The sequence below is a fragment of the Populus nigra genome, chromosome 14, assembly GCF_951802175.1.
Source record: "Populus nigra chromosome 14, ddPopNigr1.1, whole genome shotgun sequence".
NCBI classification, from domain to species: Eukaryota; Viridiplantae; Streptophyta; class Magnoliopsida; order Malpighiales; family Salicaceae; genus Populus; species Populus nigra.
Window position 1 is genome coordinate 12,099,056 of NC_084865.1, and position 21,378 is coordinate 12,120,433.

The window sequence follows — 21,378 nt, forward strand, 5'->3', positions numbered from 1 at the left end:
TTTTAGACAAAGATGATGATTTTGAGTTATGGTTTGCTTAAATGATGAAATTGAGTTAAATATTTTGGTAAATCACTAGGTGATCTGTGGAAAAATCTAGTTTGAGGTTGAAAATGATGAAATTTCAGTTTGGTCCTTTAATTTGTGAAAATTACAGTTTAATCCCTGAACTTTAGAAAATTATAGATTGGTCCCTATAGCATAATTCGAGATTATGGACAGAAATAAGGATGAATTATGAATTTATGATATTTTTAGTTTCATTATTCAATTTGATAAAATTATAATTTGACCCCTAAAAATATGATAAAATTTCATATTGATCCCTAAATATAATTTTAGTTTTTCATATTGGTTTGATGAATAATTGAGGTTTATTTGGTGAATTATTATCAAGTTTTATGATTTGTTTTCTTTTAAATTTAATTTCAGGGAAACCATTTAATTTTTAGGACAAAAGGACTAGTTTTGTTCATAAACATATAAGGTTATGAATTAGACCCTTAGTTAAGTGTATTAAATAAGTTTTATTTTCATTTTTAGTTGTTTTTTTAGTATGTCTCCTTTTGTATTAAGATAACCTTGATATTTTACCTGTGGGACATTAATAGTATTGCCTCAGTATCTGCTTCTGTGTTATTCCTACTTTTGAGTTAGGTGAGTGAATAATTTTTTATATGCATGGGAAATAGTATAAATATTTGAATTATTAATATAAATTAAATTATGCTTCTTAATAATATATATGTTGATTATTATCCTTTATTACAATAAAACATAATCAATTGTTTAATCTAAATTCTTGATATAAGCCAATATACACTTTTGAATTAACTTCTGAATTGGTAGTTTCTTATTTGATTGATGTCATGAGTTCAACCTTGAGATATGAACCTGTCTATTTGATTATGATATGAACCTATGGTATACTAGTCAGAATACTCATGCTAACAGGGTAGTGTTAGTCTTTGTGCACATCATATTCGAACCCTAGTTAATCGGAGAAGTCAACAACCTGTGTGGATTGATCATTCCACAGTGCGGAGCCTCATATTCATAGCATTTTGATTTCTGACGAGCTTTACCTAATGATATTCTTGTTATCGTCTATTTGAGAAACTTTCCTATAAGAACTTAAAATCATAATTGTGTATATATATTTCTCATTGTTGTATTACCTCGTGTATGGATATTGAACATTATCTATTCACTAAGTTGTTGAACTCACCCTCTCATTTTTTTTCCAGGCTTATAACTTATTAGCATGACACTTTTGTTGGACCTTCAGAATCTGCTCTTTTGGTTATAATTCATACTTTTCTTTTATGTCTAGTTAGTGCTCCATAATTACAGAAGTTTGTATTTATCTCTTGTATTAAAACAATCAAATTATATTATGAAGTAAATTTTGTTATTAGTGTTGTGTAGAACTTTGATTGAATTATTAAATAATAACTTTATATGTAAGTTTGAGTTCACATGAGCATGAAACCCTAGAGAGGGAGGGTCTATGTGCTGGTCATCGATATGAGAATCGAGTCATGACAAAAGCCATCAAGAAGAATCCAATTGTTGCTTATCTTAATAATATCATCAACATACAACAATAAATAAATTAAATTATCACTATTGAGAAAACAAATAATGATGAATTGACTAAAAGAAATAAAATCAAGCTCGAGAGGCTTGTTTAAGCCCAAAAAGTTCTTTACGTAGCCTTCACACATATGAGGGTTGTTTGGAACCAATATAACTAGTGGTTGCTCCATATATACTTTTTCGTGCAAAAAACCTCTAAAAAATACATTCTTAACGTCAAGATGACAAAGAGGCCAATTATTGGAAATTTCCAACGATAAAACAACCCGAATTGTAGATGCCTTAACACCAGTGTTAAAAGCATAGTTATCAAACCCGACTCAAGGGTTAACCCAGCCAAGGGGTCGGGTCACGGGTTACACGGGTTGACCCAAGTCAACTTGGGTCAACCCGAAAAAAATTTAAAAAAATATTTGAAGTTTTAGTATTTCATATGAAAAAAATAAGAAACAATCTATATAAATATAAGCTATACATGTTACAAATAATACAAGTTAAAATATTATTTCAAAAAGTTTTTTATCCCACATTGAATATATATTATATTATCATCTTAAGTTGAAGTATTTAAACCAAAAAAGTTTTTTATCCCACATTGAAAAAACATAATTTTTTTTCTTGTGAACATAGAGTATATATACTAAAAGGTTTCAAATCTCACATTGAAAAAATAACTTTTTTTTTTGTGAACATAATATATATACTAAAAATTTGTAAATCTCACATTGAAAAAATAATTTTTTTTCTTGTGAACATAGAATATATATATTAAAAAGTTTTAAATTCCACATTGAAAAAAATAAAATATTATTATAGTATTTATATAGTAAACTTTGAAAAGGTAACCAACTAAAAAATATATAAAAAATAGGTCTCTGGCTAAGAAAAAAAACACATATAAAAAAAACTGGGTCTCTACTGGGTTTTGCCGGATCACCTCGGTCATGAATTGACTCAACAGGTCGATTGAATTTGATCCTTTTTTTACTTTTGCCGGTCTTTTACTTTAACTAGAACAGTTTAGCTACCAGATCAACCAACCGAGTAGTCCGAGTTTAATAACTATAGATAAAAGTATTTGTAAAATTGAGACATGGTATTTGAGTGTACCTCCTTTGCTACAAGTCAAGCTTTTAGGCAATTTAAACTCGAAGAACCCATTTTGAACCCACAACATTTTCACGGGGTCGAGGTGCCAGATCTCATGTTTGATTGTGTTGAAGTGCTCGAATTTCCTCATCCATAGCGGCTATCCACCCCGTGTGCTTGGCAATGAATTTAAACCCTTTTGGCTCACGCATGGTAAGCAAGGAATGAAGTAGAGTAGAATATGGAACGGTGCAAATATGAGTCTGTTGTTTGGGTTTAAAAATGTCATTTTTAGCTTGAGTTTCCATAGGATGAGTACTTGAAGACTGGGGCCAACAGAAGATGGATCCAATAATGATATATGCACGTTAGTTGGGTGCGAGGAGGATTCAAAGGCTTGTTCATGTGCCAAAGGTGGCGCAGTAATAGAATCCTGCAAAACAGATGATGGCACAAAACTTATACATGGGTCACTTAAACAGGAGCTACACAAAAGTGATAAAGAATTGGGTTGCTTGGATGAATGGGCGGCCTCGAGTTCGTTTGGCTGAGCTAGTTGAAGAAGGAATTTGCTCAAGGAATGCAGAAGTCGGGGAATGGGATATAGATCCAAGGTAAGGAATGTTTGAAAAAGGATATGTATGTTCATCAAAAGTAGCATGTCGAGAGATAAAGACTTGATTAGTCAAACAATCTAAGCAATGAAAATCATGATGAAAATTAGGCATATAGTATCTCGAACGGAGACATGCCATGAAGTGTGGGCGTGGGATTAGATGTGAAACTTACAATGCTAAGGGCATCAACCCTAAGTTTTAGGGGAACATGAGAATGAAAAACCATAGCAAGTCCAGTTTCAGTTATATATTTATGTTGCGCTCTGCACGATCATTTTGTGAGGGAGTATATGGACAAGACATTTGATGATGAATTCCATATTGATGTAAATGATCCCAAAATTGATGGCTTGTTTAAGCCCATAAAATGTCATCCACCCCCATGACCAGATGATGGAATAAGTGAAAGTGACAACTGAGTGGTGGAGAAATCAGGACCAAGGCCACGCAAATACCAGTGAAGTTTGCCAAGGTCATCAACAGATTTTCCCATAGTAGCCAACTGATCACAAGTAGTTTTAAATTCATGGGAAAATTCAACAACACTACGTGAGTTCTTTTTCATATGCTGCAGATCATCCTTTAGGCGTAGTTCATGGGATTAAGAACGATGACTGAATGGGAGGAAGATAATCCAACCACGGTAGACATGGCCTCCTCAGTTAAGGAAGAGAGTAGAAGGCTTAACAGAAGTTGGCTCGTTTGTTGCCACTCAACAAGTTCTGGATTTTCAGAACCAGAACTATCAATTATAGAAGGCTTAGTAACAGAACCATCAACATATCCAAAGAGATGTTGGGATTGCAACAATGACTGTACCTGACAGCGCCAAAGGAGATAGTTAGAAAAAGATGATTTGATGATTAGAAGATGTACCATAGTGTTGAAGGACAAAGAGGAGAATGCTGTGCTGGAAGCCATATATACGATCAAATGATGTAAATCCGCAAGGTAGCTCTGATACCATGAAAATGCTGTGAAATCACCACACCACATTTGTGGTTTTCTAGTTTTATTTATACTAGAGTTCTGTCATAGAGTTACAGATATAGTAAAACACATTTAAATAAATACAAAATCAATTCTAGCTATCTATTGTTATCTCCTATATTCAAGTAGTTGTTATAAACATGATCTGATGACGATTCTGTGGATCCTTCTATAACTCTTATTAAAGTATAACTTGCATGACTGAAATTCATATTCGTTACCACTTGTTAGCAATTTTTCAGTCAAAAACTAAGCAGAGCAGTGACATTGAAAGCCATTGCAGGAGAAAAATGGCACAGACCAATTGATGTGAGAGCAGTAGAAGCACATAGTCCTAATTATGACAGCAATGTTGTTAAATTCATGAAATGTGTCATATGGTCCTAATGGAAGGAATGCTGCTAAACTCATGAAGATATTCATTTATTCCCCACATTAGTGTTCAACAGATTTATCCTCCAGCCTTTAGTCACATAAATGAATTCCAACTGACCTCAACAATCTGACGAGTACAGATGTGAAACTATAGCGTCACTCTTTCTAAAACACTTCTAGCTAGTTTAATGAACTACTAAAGCATCTTTCTGTACCATCTTTTCAGGAAATACCAAATTCTACGCTGTACAAGACATAGGTGATAGATAGCAGTAACACCTCAGTCACTCGGTCTCCCTAGGAATTGTTCAGAGAGGTCAGCTTATTGGCTAGAGCTCTCAAGGTTTTGTCCTGTTGAAGGTATCACCTGGAAGGTTTAAGGGATTATCCTTTCTACAGATGTGGCACCCTTGTCTCCAATCTGAGGCAAGTTCCAAAACAAGTAGATTGATGTACTCATGCATGGAGTTTTTCTTTCAAGTCTAGAAAACAGCTAAAGAGGAGGGGAGATTCTGCCAGCAGACTGAAAGTAGCAAAAAGAGAATGATACTAGAGCTGCTAACCTTGGGATTCGGTAATTTTTTCTTCAAGGACTGTTGATGCCTAACTCTGTACTATTACTATATGTGGAAAGATTAATGTTAAGACACTTTTAGACAAGATCTAGCATTCATAAGAGTTGATTAATTTTAGTAGCACATAATTCACATCAAAGCACATGATGAGAATTTAATCCCGCATGTGTTGGAATTAAATCGGGTCTGTGCATGTGTAGTTTTTCTTGAATTTCAGATCATAAGAGATCTATCCTTGGGATGCATTCTAATATCTAACCAGGTCAACCGATTTTGTAACCTGTCCATGAAATTAATTATCTATATGATCATAGTTTGAATTGATTTGATTATTTTACAGAAGTCTACGAAAGCCCCCTGATGAAGCTCCCAAATCCCTTTACTACAATGTCGTTTTCTAATTGTAGCTGTAACTCGTTGATAAATCTGTTCATGGGCTGGGCTGGTTTTTTACTGGGCCTAAGTACCCCCAGTCTTTTTTACAAGGCCTGGCCTGGATAATCGGGCTTAGACTTGATCCCAAGACCAGCCATAAAATGCCCCAGGTTCTTGGGCCCCAAATATTTTTTTTTTTGTCATGTATCCTATTTTTGCTAGTTGTATTATGCTTGTATTTCAAACACTCTAGATAAATACTGGTCCAGGGGCGCGTGTTTTGTCGTTAGTTAGATCAAATCTTTTTCAAATATAAAAAAAATATTAAAAAATATAAAATTTTTTTAATAGTGTTATTAAACCTAACCAAGCGGCTTAGTTTAAAAGATACTCATAAAATTGCAGTACTAACGTAAAAATAGACACTTATTTGGGATTGTGATAACACTATAGAAAGAAAATACAAATAGATCATGCAATCTATTTCTCAACTAATCTAATATTGAAAGATGAAATAAGAAAAAATTTAAAACAATTAAAGAACAAAAAAAAAAGCATATTCAATCTGTGGCTAAACTCATCAAACCTGTGAATCGGGTAACTCGGTCTAGCACACTGAACCTATAAACTAGGTTATGGACTCTACTGAAATTATAATTTGTTTTTTAGAACTATTTTTTATTTAACTATACGATAAAAAAATAAACAATCATGAAATCAAACACAAACCCAATATCAAGATTTTTTTTAAGATCGTGATAACCTTGTAGAAAGAAAAATGAAATCAATTATGAAATTAAATTTTTAATTAATCCAATATCTATGGATGAAATAAAAAATTAATTAAAAAAAAGTTAAATCAGCCACTCTCTCTTCTTTAGTGTTTGACATTGCATTTCGGAATTTTTTTTGAAAAAAATTAATTATTTTATTATTTTTTTACTTTAAATTAGTATTTTTTTTAATGTTTTTAGATCATTTTGATATGCTAATGTCAAAAATAACTTTTAAAAAATATAAAAAATATTATTTTAATATATTTTGAAATGAAAAATATTTTGAAAAGCAACCGTCACTACACTCGCAAACACACATAAAGACTAAAATAAAACTTTGGATAAAAAATGAACTTGACCAATAACTGAAGGCAACATTCCTGCAAATTGCGTGGATAAAACAATAAAAAAGATAAACAATTGTCTCCTCACATTCAATTTCAATCTTTCTATTTTCATTTGTTGTGGAATTTTAAAATTTGAACCCTTCCAAAATCAAGTATCAAGGCAACTTCGAAAATGTTTTTCTGACACATTAAGAACCTTAATTCAAGTTTATAGAGACAAACTATCATGGTTAATCTTGAATAAATTCAATGTGAAATAATCAAATTAAAAAAAAAACAAACAAATTACATGACTAGAAAAAAAAAAAGAGACTTAATAGTGCCTGAAAAAACAAAATTTATAATGTTTTCACTGGTTTCAATTAAGGTCCCTCTATTTGTACAGGTATACTCGGAGACATTCTAGGTTAGCTGGTTCAATGATTGAGTACTATGGCTATTCCACAAGTCCCTAATGCCAATGGGAAATATTTTTGTTGCTAAATGGTCCTCCTTTTCCCCTTTAATCAATTAAGGCCCCTCTATTGAATCTTAATTTATAATAGGTGGACTTTAATCACAAGTCACTTAATACAATGTGCTGCATACCTAAACCAGCTATGTCAAGTGTACATTCGTCGAAATATATGTTGGGTTTATTTGCTCGAGTGTCCAAGAGAAACTCCAGGGATATGTCGGGTGTGTTTGAAAGTGTGATTTATTGAATTGTATTTTTTATTTTTTTTATTTTTTTAAATTATTTTAATGCGGTGATATTAAAATTAAATTTTAAAAAATAAAAAATATTTTAATACTTTTTCAAATAAAAAACATTTTAAAATGTAATTCCTACGATACTTCTAAATTATCTAATAAGTTCCACTCACAAAAATATTTTAAATCTTAGTAGACATATAAGAATTTTAGAAATCCCTTCAAATGTATCTATTTATACATAAATTTTATTTCTTATTGTAAAAATTAAAGTATAAAAACCAAGTGCATCTTGTATGCTCGAGGTAACACTGATAAAGATAAAAATAAAAATAAAAACCTCGATTTAACTAACAAAACGATCTAATCGGCTCTTTTTTGTTCAAAAACATTTATTTATTCATAAGAGGAGGAGAGTAGAGAGATTGAAATAACTCCTCGAAACCTTAAAAATAAAAAGAGGACAGACCCGACCCGATCCAGCATCCCTTTCCTTTGTCTTCAATTCTTGCTTCCTTTGTCATGTGAAATTATTTTAAAGAATTTCTTTCTTCCACGCGTTTTCTTGAGCTGCTCTAATATTTTACTATTATAAATCAGAGCTTGCTTCACAATTAAATTGCAATTAATGTTGATCCGTTCTCCGCTGCGCTGCCCTCGCTTCTTTACATCTCCCCTCCCTTCCCGCCACCGACGATTCTTGTTCTATAATCGCCTAGTCTGCTTACTTGTTTAGAAAGAAAAATTGATTCAATACTTCCTTGAAAAAATTGTAATGAAATACAACGTTTGAATTATTAAAAAGGTATTTAGAAGTATGGAATAATTATTTTTTATTTAAAAATATATCATACCAATAAAAAAAAAATTTCTATGATCTATTTACATTTCTACTTTGTTTTTTTTTTCAAGGAAGTTGAGATTAAGAAAAATATCCCATATAAAAATATAAAAATAGGCTGTAATGTCATTAGCTCCTTAATTTTTTTTTATATTATTAACGTGGATGTGGATATTAAGGTCAGTTTGCACATAACTCGACTAATTCTACAAATTCTAAAATTAATGACAATGTAAGCTTTTACTGGTTTTGAGAGGGCTCGAACCTGTAACTATTCGAGAGCAAACTTAAAATCTAATTAGTTAAATTATTCAAAATCTGGTCAATTAAGCTATCTCTTAACTTTATAACAGTGATGAATTCAATCCTTATGATGATATATAATCCTTCTAATACTAATCTCCTGACCCTCTAACTAATGACCAAAGAAAATATCAATGCTTATGTTAGTGATTTACGTCGGTCCAATATATATGGCTATGTTCAATTGCTTAACCCGTTTGACAATATCCGAAGTCAAGCTCTATTATAGAAGGTTAGTTTATATCAAGAAATCTAAGTCAAAATGGCAACTGGTGATTCGTCAATATCTAATTATTTCTGAGTTCAGAATGAGTTGTGGAAGAGTATGAAAGTTGAGCATGAAGTGCGCCGCAAAAGAGCTTTCCATTTTCTGGATTTTCGTGTCCCTCCATGTTGGCACCTTCAGAATCTTGATTCATTTATGATTCCTCCCTTATATATGGACTCCACATTTTGAGTCCTGAGAACTGTGCTAAAAATTTTCTATCTCTTTCTTCATTCTTTGAGGATCATTTTGTAATTCTTAGGTATACAAGTAGTTCTATGCTCTTCTCTTCTATTCTATTCCTTTGTTAAGTGTGCCAAATCTTGGGCGGTCATTCAGCAATATTGTTCTATAGTCAATGAGGTGAACTATAGATGGCATCCTTCGTCACTGAATCTAAATGGTTTGTTTATGTTTTTGTTGGGCAGATATCTGGAAACTGAAAGAAATATTTTTACGTTAAGATGAGGCAGGCCAGCATCCTGTATTTTTGTGTTGGAATACTGGCTTTCCTGAGTGATACATGGGTGCAAGCAGAAGATCCCTATAGATATTACACATGGACAGTAACATATGGAACTCGCACTGTTCTTGATATACCTCAGACGGTAGGCTGTTAACCCTTTACATTTTCCTACTTTCAAGTGATATATTATTGATTTTCAGTGAATGATAGTGATACTGTTTTACATCTTCACACTTTCTGCACACTCAATTGAATCTGTTCCTCTCTTGTTCTCTGTCAAATTTGCAGGTTATTCTTATCAATGGACAATTTCCTGGCCCAAATATTGAATGTGTGACTAACGACAACATAATTGTAAATGTTATTAATAAGTTGAATGAACCTTTCCTCATAACATGGTTAGTATTCAATTCATTCTTATACCATTATTTGTTTGTTGGCACAAGGAAGTCCTGCTGATTCTAACTCATGGCCTTTCCTTACAATAGATTCCAAGTCCCAGTTTCTATTTGCTAGAACACATTATAAATATGAGTAATAAAAAGCAAAAAATTTCCCCTGTGAAATCAGGAATGGAATCAAGCAAAGGAGGACTATATGGCAAGATGGAGTGCTAGGGACCAATTGTCCAATCCCTCCAGGCTCCAACTGGACCTACAAATTCCAAGCAAAAGATCAGATTGGAACTTATAACTACTTCCCTTCAACTGCAATGCATAGAGCCGCTGGAGGATTCGGAGGTTTCAATATTGCTTCACGGTCTGTGATATCAATTCCATACCCTATTCCTGTTGCAGAATTTACCCTTCTCATTAGTGATTGGTACAAGGCAGGACATCAGGTTTGTTACTGAAATGCCTCCGATATATTTCTTAACAAACCCTTTTACCCTCTTTGGTTTCCAACAATGTTTATCATGGTTAATTAGGGAGCATCCATCTTTGCAGGCATTGGAGCAAAACTTGGACCAGGGCAAAGCTCTTCCTTTTCCTGATGCCCTTCTTATAAATGGGCTTTCTAAAGGTGCAAGCATCACTGGTGAAAAAGGTAACCATCATATAATAGAATATCTCTTCAATTTCTTTTTAAGATGTGATTAAGAGATGGAACATGGAAGTGAAACTTGGCCATGCTTTTTTCAGGGCAAACTTACAAGTTCAGGATTTCAAATGTGGGGATTTCAACTTCAATCAACTTCAGAATTCAGGGCCACACACTGACTCTTGTTGAAGTTGAAGGATCCCATACTATGCAAGAGGTGTACGAGTCGCTTGATGTTCACGTTGGTCAATCAGTAACAGTTTTGGTTAAATTAAATAGTGCAGTCAAGGACTATTTCATAGTTGCCTCTTCTCGCTTCACGAAACCTATTCTCACTACCACTGCCCTTCTTCGCTATGCGGGCTCTAACACCCCACCCTCTCTGCCATTGCCTATTGGCCCAACTTATCATGTTCACTGGTCTATGAAGCAAGCCAGGACCATCAGGTTATCTTCTTCAAGTTCCTCTCTTACTACCATACTTTTTAGTCAGTCAAATATGTCTGGTAGCTAACTATTGCCAAATTCATATGTGGACAGGTTGAATTTGACAGCAAATGCAGCCAGGCCAAATCCTCAAGGGTCATTCCATTATGGGACTATAAACGTTGTGAAGACGTTTGTTTTTGCCAATACAGCAGAGAAGATAAATGGCAAGCTGCGTTATGCTGTTAACGGAATATCTTATGTCGATCCTTCCACCCCATTGAAACTTGCTGACTGGTATAACATCCCCGGTGTCTTTTCCTTGAATTCGATGAAGACTACACCTGTCAATACCCCTGCAGTTCTCGGAACATCCGTGATTGGAACTGAACTTCATGACTTTGTGGAAATTGTCTTCCAAAACAACGAGAACACGATCCAGTCCTGGCATCTATCCGGAACCAGTTTCTACGTTGTTGGGTAGGCATTTTTATCAGCGTACTTTTGCTAAATTTTACGTATAAATTTGTTACACTTGTTTACAAGTCCAAGCCCACACATCAATCTAATGTAACATTTCAATTCTAAGCCCTTATATCCAACGAAATGAAAGTTTGCTGATACAAAATACACTGATTAATTTCTAAAATTTGCAGATATGGCGATAATGTTTGGAGCCCCAGCATGAGGAAACGCTACAATTTACTTGATGCTGTCTCTAGACACACTGTTCAGGTGATTGAAAAGAACATCTACAATTGTTTTAAGGGAAAAAAACATACACATACACAATGAAATGTCCACTTTCCTCCCGTCTGATTCCTAGCCCTGTATAGATGAGCAATATTTTAGAGAAAACTTCATAGATGATGTTAATTATTCAATATCTTAAATAAACTAACTTGAACACATTAATGTTGGCAGGTATATCCCACTGCTTGGACCGCAATATACGTGTCATTGGACAACAAGGGTATGTGGAACTTGAGGTCAGCAATCTGGCCGCGGCGATATCTAGGCCAACAATTGTACGTCAGGGTTTGGAACGACGAACGCAGCCTCTTCACAGAGACTGACCCCCCTCCAAATGCATTGTTCTGTGGCTTGGCTAAACGACCATAGAAATGTTTCGCTTTTGTTTAGTTAATTTCTTCAGTTCTTTTAAAAAAAATCTTAAACTTCTTGAATCAGTTACGAGGGGGTGACTGAGGTAAATGGGAAAACAGGTTTTAGAAAGAGGGCGAAAGTAGAAAATTTTCTTTGTTTTAGTGTGAGATCGATCCTTTCCTGATTATATTGTGTACTAATAAACTATCTGCCCACCTTTCATTGATTTACTGGGATTTTGTGATGGTTTTTTATTCTACATTTCATGCTACCTTGCACCCAACAGAATGCTTGAAAGCTTGGTACACCCAGCTGAAACCTTATGCTGCTTGCAAATATCTACATTTGATTATTTAAACAAGAAATTTATCATTTCAAATTTGCTAAGCTTTTATTATGCCATAGAGATGGATGATTTTGTATTGTTTTTATTCTAAATTATTAAATTTGAATTGGGAATAAGTTACTGATATAAGTTATAATCTTATGAATTCATGTAGTAATCGTTGGAACCAGAACTTGATAGGTAGAACTAGCAGCAGGGATTTTTTTTACATGCAGCAGGTTATGGAGTTTATTTGAGGAAGGGGACTAAACGACATGTCGCTAATTATTGCGAAAAAGGTTAACATACTAGCCTCTTACCATCGTAACCCGTCCACAGGCAAAACTAAAGCCCCATGGGCTCAAACTAGACTAGCCTTTTAAGAGGGAAGGGGCCTTCAAAATAGTATGTAAAACGTTTTTTTTTTTTTTTTTAAGATTAGTAGCGTGATTTCACTTGAATGTGTAGTGATTCACTAGTTTTGTTGCCTGTAATTCGACGTGAGTATGCATTTGAGATGTTATTTGTGAGTTTTTTTTTTTTAATAATTCATGTAAATTCATAATATATCATGTTAATTTGGTCAAAACGTGATATGATAAAAATAAAAGGAATAAGATGATTATGTTCAAATTCTATTTTAAAAATATATATATTTATAAGCAACGTTGTTTTTTTGGAAGTAAAAAAATTAGCATGTAATGGGGAACTCTTTGTTAGTGTCACTAAACTCATCCTAGTACGTCAATTTTAAAATCTTATAATTATTTGTCTAATATAAGTTTTATATTAAAGTGTGTAGAAGTTGCTACAACATGACTTAGTTGATTTGATAGGTCTTTAGACAAGTTAGGCAATTATCAAAAATGGGTTGACTTTAAAAAAAATTAGGTTTATATTTTTTTTAGTTTTAATATCGAGATGATGTCATATTAGATCACACCCAATCAACCCAAGTTAATCACCAAATTCACATCTCGCATGGATACGATCAGAGAATGCGCTAACTCAATTAGGGAGCTATCCTTTTGTTTTCCCTACCTTAATTTATTCTCTCCCTGGTTGGGTCTTTTTTGGGCATAAGTCGGATGAGATCCGACACTAAATTGAAGTGTTCTTGAAGATTCAAGGGCTAAATTAAAAGGATAGGGCTTGGGCTCAAGTGGGATGACATCTAGGGCTCTATTGAAGATTTATTATAGAATCAAGAACTAAATTGAACAACGAGAGTAAAAAAAAGTCTGGCACCAGCATGTGTGAAGAGTTTCCAAATTTAGGTGGCGCGTGTGGCCTCCTCCGACTTCTAAAGACGAGCTTTCTTGATGTCATTGGAATAATTTCGGTGGGCCTTTCCTCCTAAGACGACGTGTGGTGTTTACCTCACCATAATGTGGCATCGATGACCATTTTTCTTCTCTTTCTTTTCTTTTTTTTTCTCTCCTCTTATTGGATTTCAAAACTGAATTTTATATTTTTCATTTAAAGTCTGCCTTTTTTTTTCTCTTAATTGTCAATTGAAGTTCCTCTAGTTTTAATCTCTTGGAAAACAAAAAATCCAAATAATTCTTTTCAAGACTAAACGCAAACCCAATAACAAGATATTTTGATGACTACATGAGATGGCCATAACAAGATAAAAGAAACAAAATATCAAGATCAATCCTGAAACAGATAAACATGGAAAGATCAAATAAAAAAAAGTTGCATGGACAAAAAAACAAAAAAATTGTCATTGTGTGAATCCATAGTGCCAATAAAAATGCATTTGTGGTGGATGCAATAATGAATTTGTTAGAGAATAATATAAACTATATCATGTAACCTCACTTAAAAGCTTAAGTTATTAGATTGAAATGGTTCTTTGACATGATATCAAAGTATTATTGACTAAACAATCCTGAGTTCGAGTTTCATCACCTCTATTGTATTTGATAAAATTAAATACAAGGTAGTAGTAAGTGCAAGTTTCAAGTTCAAATGACTTTTATTTAAAGCAGTTTTCTAGATAATAATATAAACCATATCTTAGGGTTCTACCTAATAGCTTAGATTTTTAAGGTTGAAATAACTTTTTGACACGTTCTTCTTTACTTTCAAATACAACTTAGAACCTTTTTAAATGTAGTTTTGATTTATACTTCTTTCTTGCTTTTGGACTTATAAAAGAAAAAAGGAATAATTAATAAATCCAAATATTTAATACATAAATTAATGATAATTTCGGAATATGAGAATCAATTCAAGCCATACTATAAGAAGCCTTCTATATGTAGTCCAGTGCTTATACAAATGCTAACATCAATTCTTTTATGATAGTAATAGACATCTTTCACATAATGGTGCAAATACTATTTATTCATATATATAGTTTTTAGAAACGTTTCGGAGAAAATTAAATATTATAATACTAGATCTGTATCTCACAATGTAAATATATAGCCTTATATTATGTAAAATTGTTGGAAAACATATAAGAAAATCACAAATATTTTGAAATAATCCTTCAAATTTTTTGGAATTTGTTCATATTTTTTAATTATATAATATAATTATATTATTATTATATAAATATAAATTGGAATGGGTCGAACCCAGCTGGGCTAGGTTGGGCCACCAGCGGCCCAACAGACCTATTCCCCTTTTTTTATGGGCTGGGTTGGCCAAACCATCTAGGTAAGACACAATTGGTTGGATTAGGCCAAAAATGGCCTAAAAAATATTTTTTTTTATTTGCTGGGCTGGACTTAGCTCAGCCATCTAGATTGGGTCCAGCCTATGCCCGCATGGTTGCTGGCCTAACCTAGCAACCATGCTAATTATCTAGTCATTACATGAAAAATCATGCAATGGCCAAATCGGGAAGGGGGACAAACAAAAAAAAAGGTGGTGTAACCTTGCTTGGCTGGAGGCAGACGGTTGTTGGAGTCATTCTTGGCAGTGCAAGGAAGGTCGTGTGTGGTGGTTGGAGGTGGTGGTGTCGCTAGGGGTGGAGAAAAAGATGGGGAAAGGGAGGTTGGCGAAGGAGAAGAAAAAAAACACTGGGGAAGAGATGATTTTTTGCCAACTTTGCACACTGATTTCTCCCATTTCAGGCCATGAAATCCACCCTTATTTATAAGGGTGGAAGAGAGATATTTTCTCTTTAATTATGCTAAATCTTGACCCTTTATTCAACCCCGAATGAATTCAACCGTTGGCTTAAAGTGACCATCATGAATTATCAAATTTATCAGTTGAAGACTGATTGGGTTGGTAACTTAGGGGCAATGCCGAGGGCAATAAGGTATAGTTAGATGTCAGACTAATATTTGTGTGCAAGTTTTGTTAAATTTTATAGAGAAATGAAGCATTAAATGCCCCTAAAAAGGCATACCCGAGCAATTTTTTCAGGTAAAAATGTTGAAGAAAAGGAATAGTGACCAGACGATGCGTTGTCTAATTTTTTTTTCATTTCAAAATGGCATCATTTTGAACTTTTTAAGATTTTAATTTGGGGTTTTGGCTAAAGTTCAATTTGGTCCTCGAGCTTTTAATTTCTTTCAATTACACCCATAATTGACCTTAAACTTCTAATTTTATACAATTTTACCCCTATCGAACTTCAATATCAGCCTTAAATTTTAGTACCTTTTTCACATTAGTCCTTGGTCTTGAATTTCTTTAATTTAGCCTTTAATTAACCATTAAACTTTCAAATCTCTTTAATTTCACCTCTAATTTCAGCCAATTAAATCCCTAGAGTTTCGTGCCTTTTTCAAAATGATCCTTAGTTGCAAATTTTTTCAATTTAGGTCTTAATTGATCCATAATCTTTGATTTTCTTGCAATTTTACTCCTTATTTGAACCAATTAACTTTGTAAAATTAAATTTGATCTTCTAAAATGTTAATCTTCTCAATTAAACCCAAATTGGACTTTCAAACTTAATTTTCACCAATTCAGCCCCTAATAAAATTAATTTGACCCATTTAAAGTATAATTAACTCCTTAAACATAATTAAATCCTTTAATTGGACCCAAGTTAATTCTTAAACATAATTAAATTTTAATTTGGCTCATGATTAAATCAAATTGGTCTATTAAAAATATAACTATCTCCTTGGACTTAGTTTTGTATGCAGATTCGTTCAATAATAATTTAATTTGACCTTAAATCTGTGCAGTATCTCTTCAGTTTTGGATAAAATGAGATACAATTAGACTATCAATTTCATCCAAAATTACAGCTTGATTTTTCTACATGTGAAATCTTCTCAGCTTAGTTTTGTCAAAATACAAGTCTTCTTGCTATTATTATTTTATTATTTATTTTGGAAAGAAAAAAAGGTGAGGAATAATCCAAAAATAAGTTATAACAATAGACATTGATCTTATGGATTGTTTTTTTTGTGATTTTGATAGAGAAATTATTGAGCATATTTTCCTTCACTGTTATGAAACCTGGAAGATATGAAGCAGTTTTATGAAATGGATAGGTCTCTAATGGTGTACGCCGAGTTCTTTAGAATCTCTCATGATTTTAATGCATATTTTATTTAAAAAAAAAATTAGCATTTTTATTATAGTTTGAAAAAAATACAAGAATCAGTCAAATGATATCATAACTAGTTTATGATTATTTATTTGAACTTGATATATATTTTAAAAATACCAAAAAAAATTATCTTGTTTATTTTAATATATAGGATTATAAATTTATATATAAGATATATTCCTAATATTAAATTAACAAAAAAAATTCATTTTATTTTTTATGTTTTTGCATTAGAATTGTTAGATTATAACTTGATAAGATAAAAACATCCTTATTGATGAAGATTTTTTTTTTAATTTTAGATAGATCAATGATTAAAAAATATAACATTAACTTAATTTACATCAGATAAATAAATAATACATCTTATCTCATGTCAAGTATACTAGAGATGTTAATATATTCTTTATACATAATCAATACCCTTACCCAGATTCTAAAATCAATTATGATTTTTAGTGATCAAAATAATAAGTAATGACTATCATTCCTCCTTTTTTATTAATAAAGAATAAGAATTTTTTTTTTTTTACCCATATTATTTCTGACAATCCTGATCTAAAAGGATAATAACCACAACGGTGCACCCTCCTGACATTATTTGTTATTACTTACACTTCTAAAGTAAGCTGTCGAAGATAATTAATTATATGCTTAATTAATGTATGGATGCACGTGTGTGTTAGAGAGGGAGGAGGGAGAAGGTGGTGGTGGTGAGTATTTCCAGTACAAGAAGAAGAGAATATATAAATCTAAGCAAATTTATGAGAAGAAGTGAAGCGCAGGCAGGCAGGCAGGCAGACAGAAGGCTTTAACATAAGGCTGCAAGAGGAATCCTTCTTCCCAACTGATAGAATCAAATTGCTTTTTGAGGAAACCGATCTAATTTCCAAATGCTGCTTCTAATACTTAATTGTTGATTACTTTCTCGTAACAATTAAACGAATCTACATATGCCACCCAAGAGACTACCACCACCACCACCACCTTCCACCTGACCTCCACCCCTTCATATGTATGAAAAGGAAAGCTTATAAAGTTTTTGAGTTCACCAAGATGATAGACTAAATCAATCATGTGATGGTTTATTCTTTCTCACATTTGATTATTCTCATAGCACAGGAATAGATGGAGTATGTGTTTGCCTAAAATCTCACATCATCTTTTAAACATTTGATAACTAATAAGAACCTTTTAACACCCCTAGCTAAGATAGTCATTTCTGCGATTGCATCCTGCATTTGAAATAAAGAAAGATGATTTATATGAAAATGGATTGGAAGCCAATCAATATTTTCATCACTACTTCTTGGTCCTTGGTACATCCTCACAATTTAAACACACCTCAAAACACACATACTTAATCAGGAACATTAAAAGAAACGGAAAAGAAACACTGATTCTACGACCATATTCTTATACCACACCCCAAACGACAACCCTAGAAAATGAAGGAGATCTAAAACTTAAAAAAAAAATTAAAATTGTTCTTAAGGATATGCACCATTAGTTGTTGGAAGATCAGACCATGAAAAGGCTGGATTCCAGTAACCCAACTCACCTCCAGCAACTGGAGCAGACTCCAAAATGGTTGATGTTGAAGTTGATGATGAAGTCCCAACATTGCTTAGAACTATTGCTGATGGGTTATCGGTATAGTAATTTGTTGATGATCTAAGCCTTTGATACAGTTCTTGTATCCCTGAATTTTGAGCTTCACCAACAGTGAAACCATTTTGTTGGTGCTGATTGCTTTTCCAAAAAGGGCTGCAAAGACCAAGAGAAGGAACTTGACTAATAGGGTCCAAGCCTAGGGTTCTAGCATTCAGTGCAGCTGTTCCAACTCCTGGCTCACTTATGAACTGGTTTCCAATCAAACCCCCCTCCTCCTTCACAAAAATAGAATTAGAAAGTGTACTAGGGTTAGGGTTTTGGGTGGCTCTTAGCAAAGCCAAAATATGAGAATTCTGTGGCGAAGCCCACATGATAGGGCTTGACGAAAGCTCATGTTCAAACCCATTTCCAAAACCTGATCTTCCGATGTCAGAAGCCATAGTTTTCATCTTATTGGTGCCAGATTTTCCAACTGAGGCCGATACGCTTGTGTTCTTGTTTTTCCTACATCCACCTCCAATTGGAACATTCCTAAGCGCACCACCTTTAGTCCAATATCGGCGGCAAGTCTTACAGAAGTGGCGAGGCTGAGTGAGGTTATAGTTGTTATAGTAACAGAACTTGGTGTTTGAAGAATCGCATCGAGGGCATCTCAAGCTCTCTTGAGCTGAAGAAGGTGTTGAGTTAGTAGCAGAAGTAGTTGCTGCTGATGTTGTTGAAGAAGAAGGAGATGGTGAAGGAGAAAGAGAAGGAGAAGGAGAAGGCGTGCCTTCTAAAATGGTTGCATTGATGGGAATTTTCCTCTCACCGCCAATTAAGCCAGCACCTCCTAAGAGTTCTTGAATCATCTTTTCTTCTTTGTAGATCTACAACAATCCAAAACAAGAAAAGCAAAGATGGGTGAGAACTCTTTTTGAGTTAGTAGAAAAGCTAAAGAAAGAAAGTTAGGTTTTTATTGTCAGTTTAGAGTATGTGTATATTGATGAATGTGAGGAAGATGAGGATATTGTAGAAGTAGAAAACATGGCTTGCCTTTGTAAGTTCAGTTGATTAGTATTATTTGCTTTGTTGGCCGGTCTTTTGTGGGTATGTAAAGGAATATATGATACAGGTTATATGAAGAGATGCGGAGCGTGTTTCACACTTGCTTTTTTAAATATTTTTTATTAAAAAAAATATTAAAATTTATTTTTAACATTAATATATAAAAATTATTTTAAAATATATATATAAATTATTTAAAAAAAAAATCAAATTTCTAGCGACCAATATTTTACTACCAAACACGCACATAATATAGACATATATACAATGTGAAAGCAGCCACTTTAATCTACATCACCAAAACACTAGGGGCCCTGGATTCGGAATTTTGCTGTGGGTTGTTTTTAGAAGGAAGTGGATTGTCTTTTCTTCATTTCCCAATCTACCCTTCTGCTCTCATTCTTTCCTCCATCATCATAATATTACTCTAATTTCACAAGTTCACAATATGTTACCCTAATTGTTTTTAATTGGTATTCTTTCATCAAGTCTAAATTTCTTTTATGATCAATCTTAATGATGCTATCTAAATGTTAAGGTTCCAGCTCAAAAAAAAAATGAGGGAGGTACATCTCAAAGATATTCTCAAATGTTAACACAAATATATATATATATATATATATATATATATAGAGAGAGAGAGAGAGAGAGAGACTTGTTTTTCTTACCTCAGTGACTTTTTAATCTAAGTGTAAAATTTCAGCAAGATTTATTTATAAAAAATTACTGAAGTTTTTTTTATATAATTTAAGTAATGTTAAGACACCATTTGGGAACGCGATGTAAACCATGTTTCTAAAAAATTTAATTTTTTTTTTTGGCTAAAATTTAATATATTTTATATGTTTTGGATCATTTTAATGTGATGATGTCAAAAATAATTTTTAAAAAATAAAAGAAATATCATTAACATGTATTTCTACACGAAAAGTTATTTAAAAAGCAATAATAACTACCAACAAGTAAAACTCGGATTCAATTTTATGAGAAAATTCATTATAGATACTATTATATTTTTCGTATTTAATTTTCAAAAGCCTAACTATCCTAGCTAGAGTCCAAATTCCAACGCATTCTTTTGCTTTTATGATGGTAAATTCAGCTCTTCATTTTCATGACATATGGCATATCTTTCAATCCAAGTATTTTTAAACTTCAGCGTTGATGCTCCTGCAGTTGAAGGAGATCCAAACTTAGACACAAAAAAGATGCCTCGTGCATCACTGATTTTAGATGCAAAATTTGAAGTGAAAACTCGGATAATCTATTAATTCATATGGAAAGATCAAGAGGGCCTTTTGGTAATTAAATTTCCTTCTGGTTTCGAAGTTAGAAATGATAGGCTCTACTTCTCCAATAACTCCAACTGCGCTATGCTTGCACATAATTTGCCTAGCACTCTATATAAAATCATAAGCAAAAGGTGGGAGTGACTAAAGAGCAGGAGAACATTTATTTATAATGATTATAGTAATCAATTAGTAGTAAATGAACAATCTTTGTTGGAGCTTTGTGTTCCCTTGTTGAAGATGCTGTTCAAAAACCATCATTACGAGTTCCAGGAGAGGGCTAATGACATGAAAATACGTGTAAAGTTGATGGCTCCACCCCCAACTATAAAGACACTGCCGAGACTTATGGCTTCAATTTAGCCTTCCCCACAAACACTAGCAAAAATCAAGATATGATAGCCATCGTGTGCTACACATTGAGTCATTTTAAATCCAAACCTAATGATCATTCACACGTATATAATTATTTACATGCCTTTTTAAGCCCTTTGCTAGAAAATTTCCTCATGCCTAGCCTTGGATCGAAGAGAATAATTCTTACAATGCTAATTAATCTTGCAAAACAGAACTACATATGTAAATGAGAGTGAAATATTGAGGATGACAAGGTTGTATTCTTTATTGTTATTATGTCTAAAATTATTCTATTTATATACAAGTGATGATTCCTCTTAGAATACCAAA

At 33.0% G+C, this 21,378-nt stretch overlaps 2 protein-coding genes across 2 annotated transcripts; one reads left to right on the top strand and one right to left on the bottom strand.

Moving 5' to 3' along the window:
* The first annotated feature begins 9,000 nt into the window (after window positions 1–9,000).
* On the top strand, window positions 9,001–12,115 carry LOC133672813 (L-ascorbate oxidase homolog). The gene is made up of 9 exons (XM_062093347.1): window positions 9,001–9,107; window positions 9,274–9,453; window positions 9,600–9,709; window positions 9,882–10,152; window positions 10,259–10,358; window positions 10,454–10,799; window positions 10,893–11,258; window positions 11,435–11,513; window positions 11,703–12,115. The coding sequence occupies exons 2-9, from the start codon at window positions 9,310–9,312 to the stop codon at window positions 11,898–11,900; spliced, it is 1,614 nt and encodes a 537-aa protein (XP_061949331.1). The 5' UTR covers window positions 9,001–9,107; window positions 9,274–9,309; the 3' UTR covers window positions 11,901–12,115.
* A 5,889-nt stretch (window positions 12,116–18,004) lies between these two features.
* Window positions 18,005–19,504, bottom strand: LOC133672499 (dof zinc finger protein DOF2.4-like). The gene is made up of 2 exons (XM_062092936.1): window positions 19,391–19,504; window positions 18,005–19,224 (listed from the first exon to the last, which is right to left on the bottom strand). Exon 2 carries the CDS (start codon window positions 19,204–19,206, stop codon window positions 18,235–18,237), a length of 972 nt encoding a protein of 323 aa, XP_061948920.1. The 5' UTR covers window positions 19,207–19,224; window positions 19,391–19,504; the 3' UTR covers window positions 18,005–18,234.
* Between the last annotated feature and the right edge of the window lie 1,874 nt (window positions 19,505–21,378).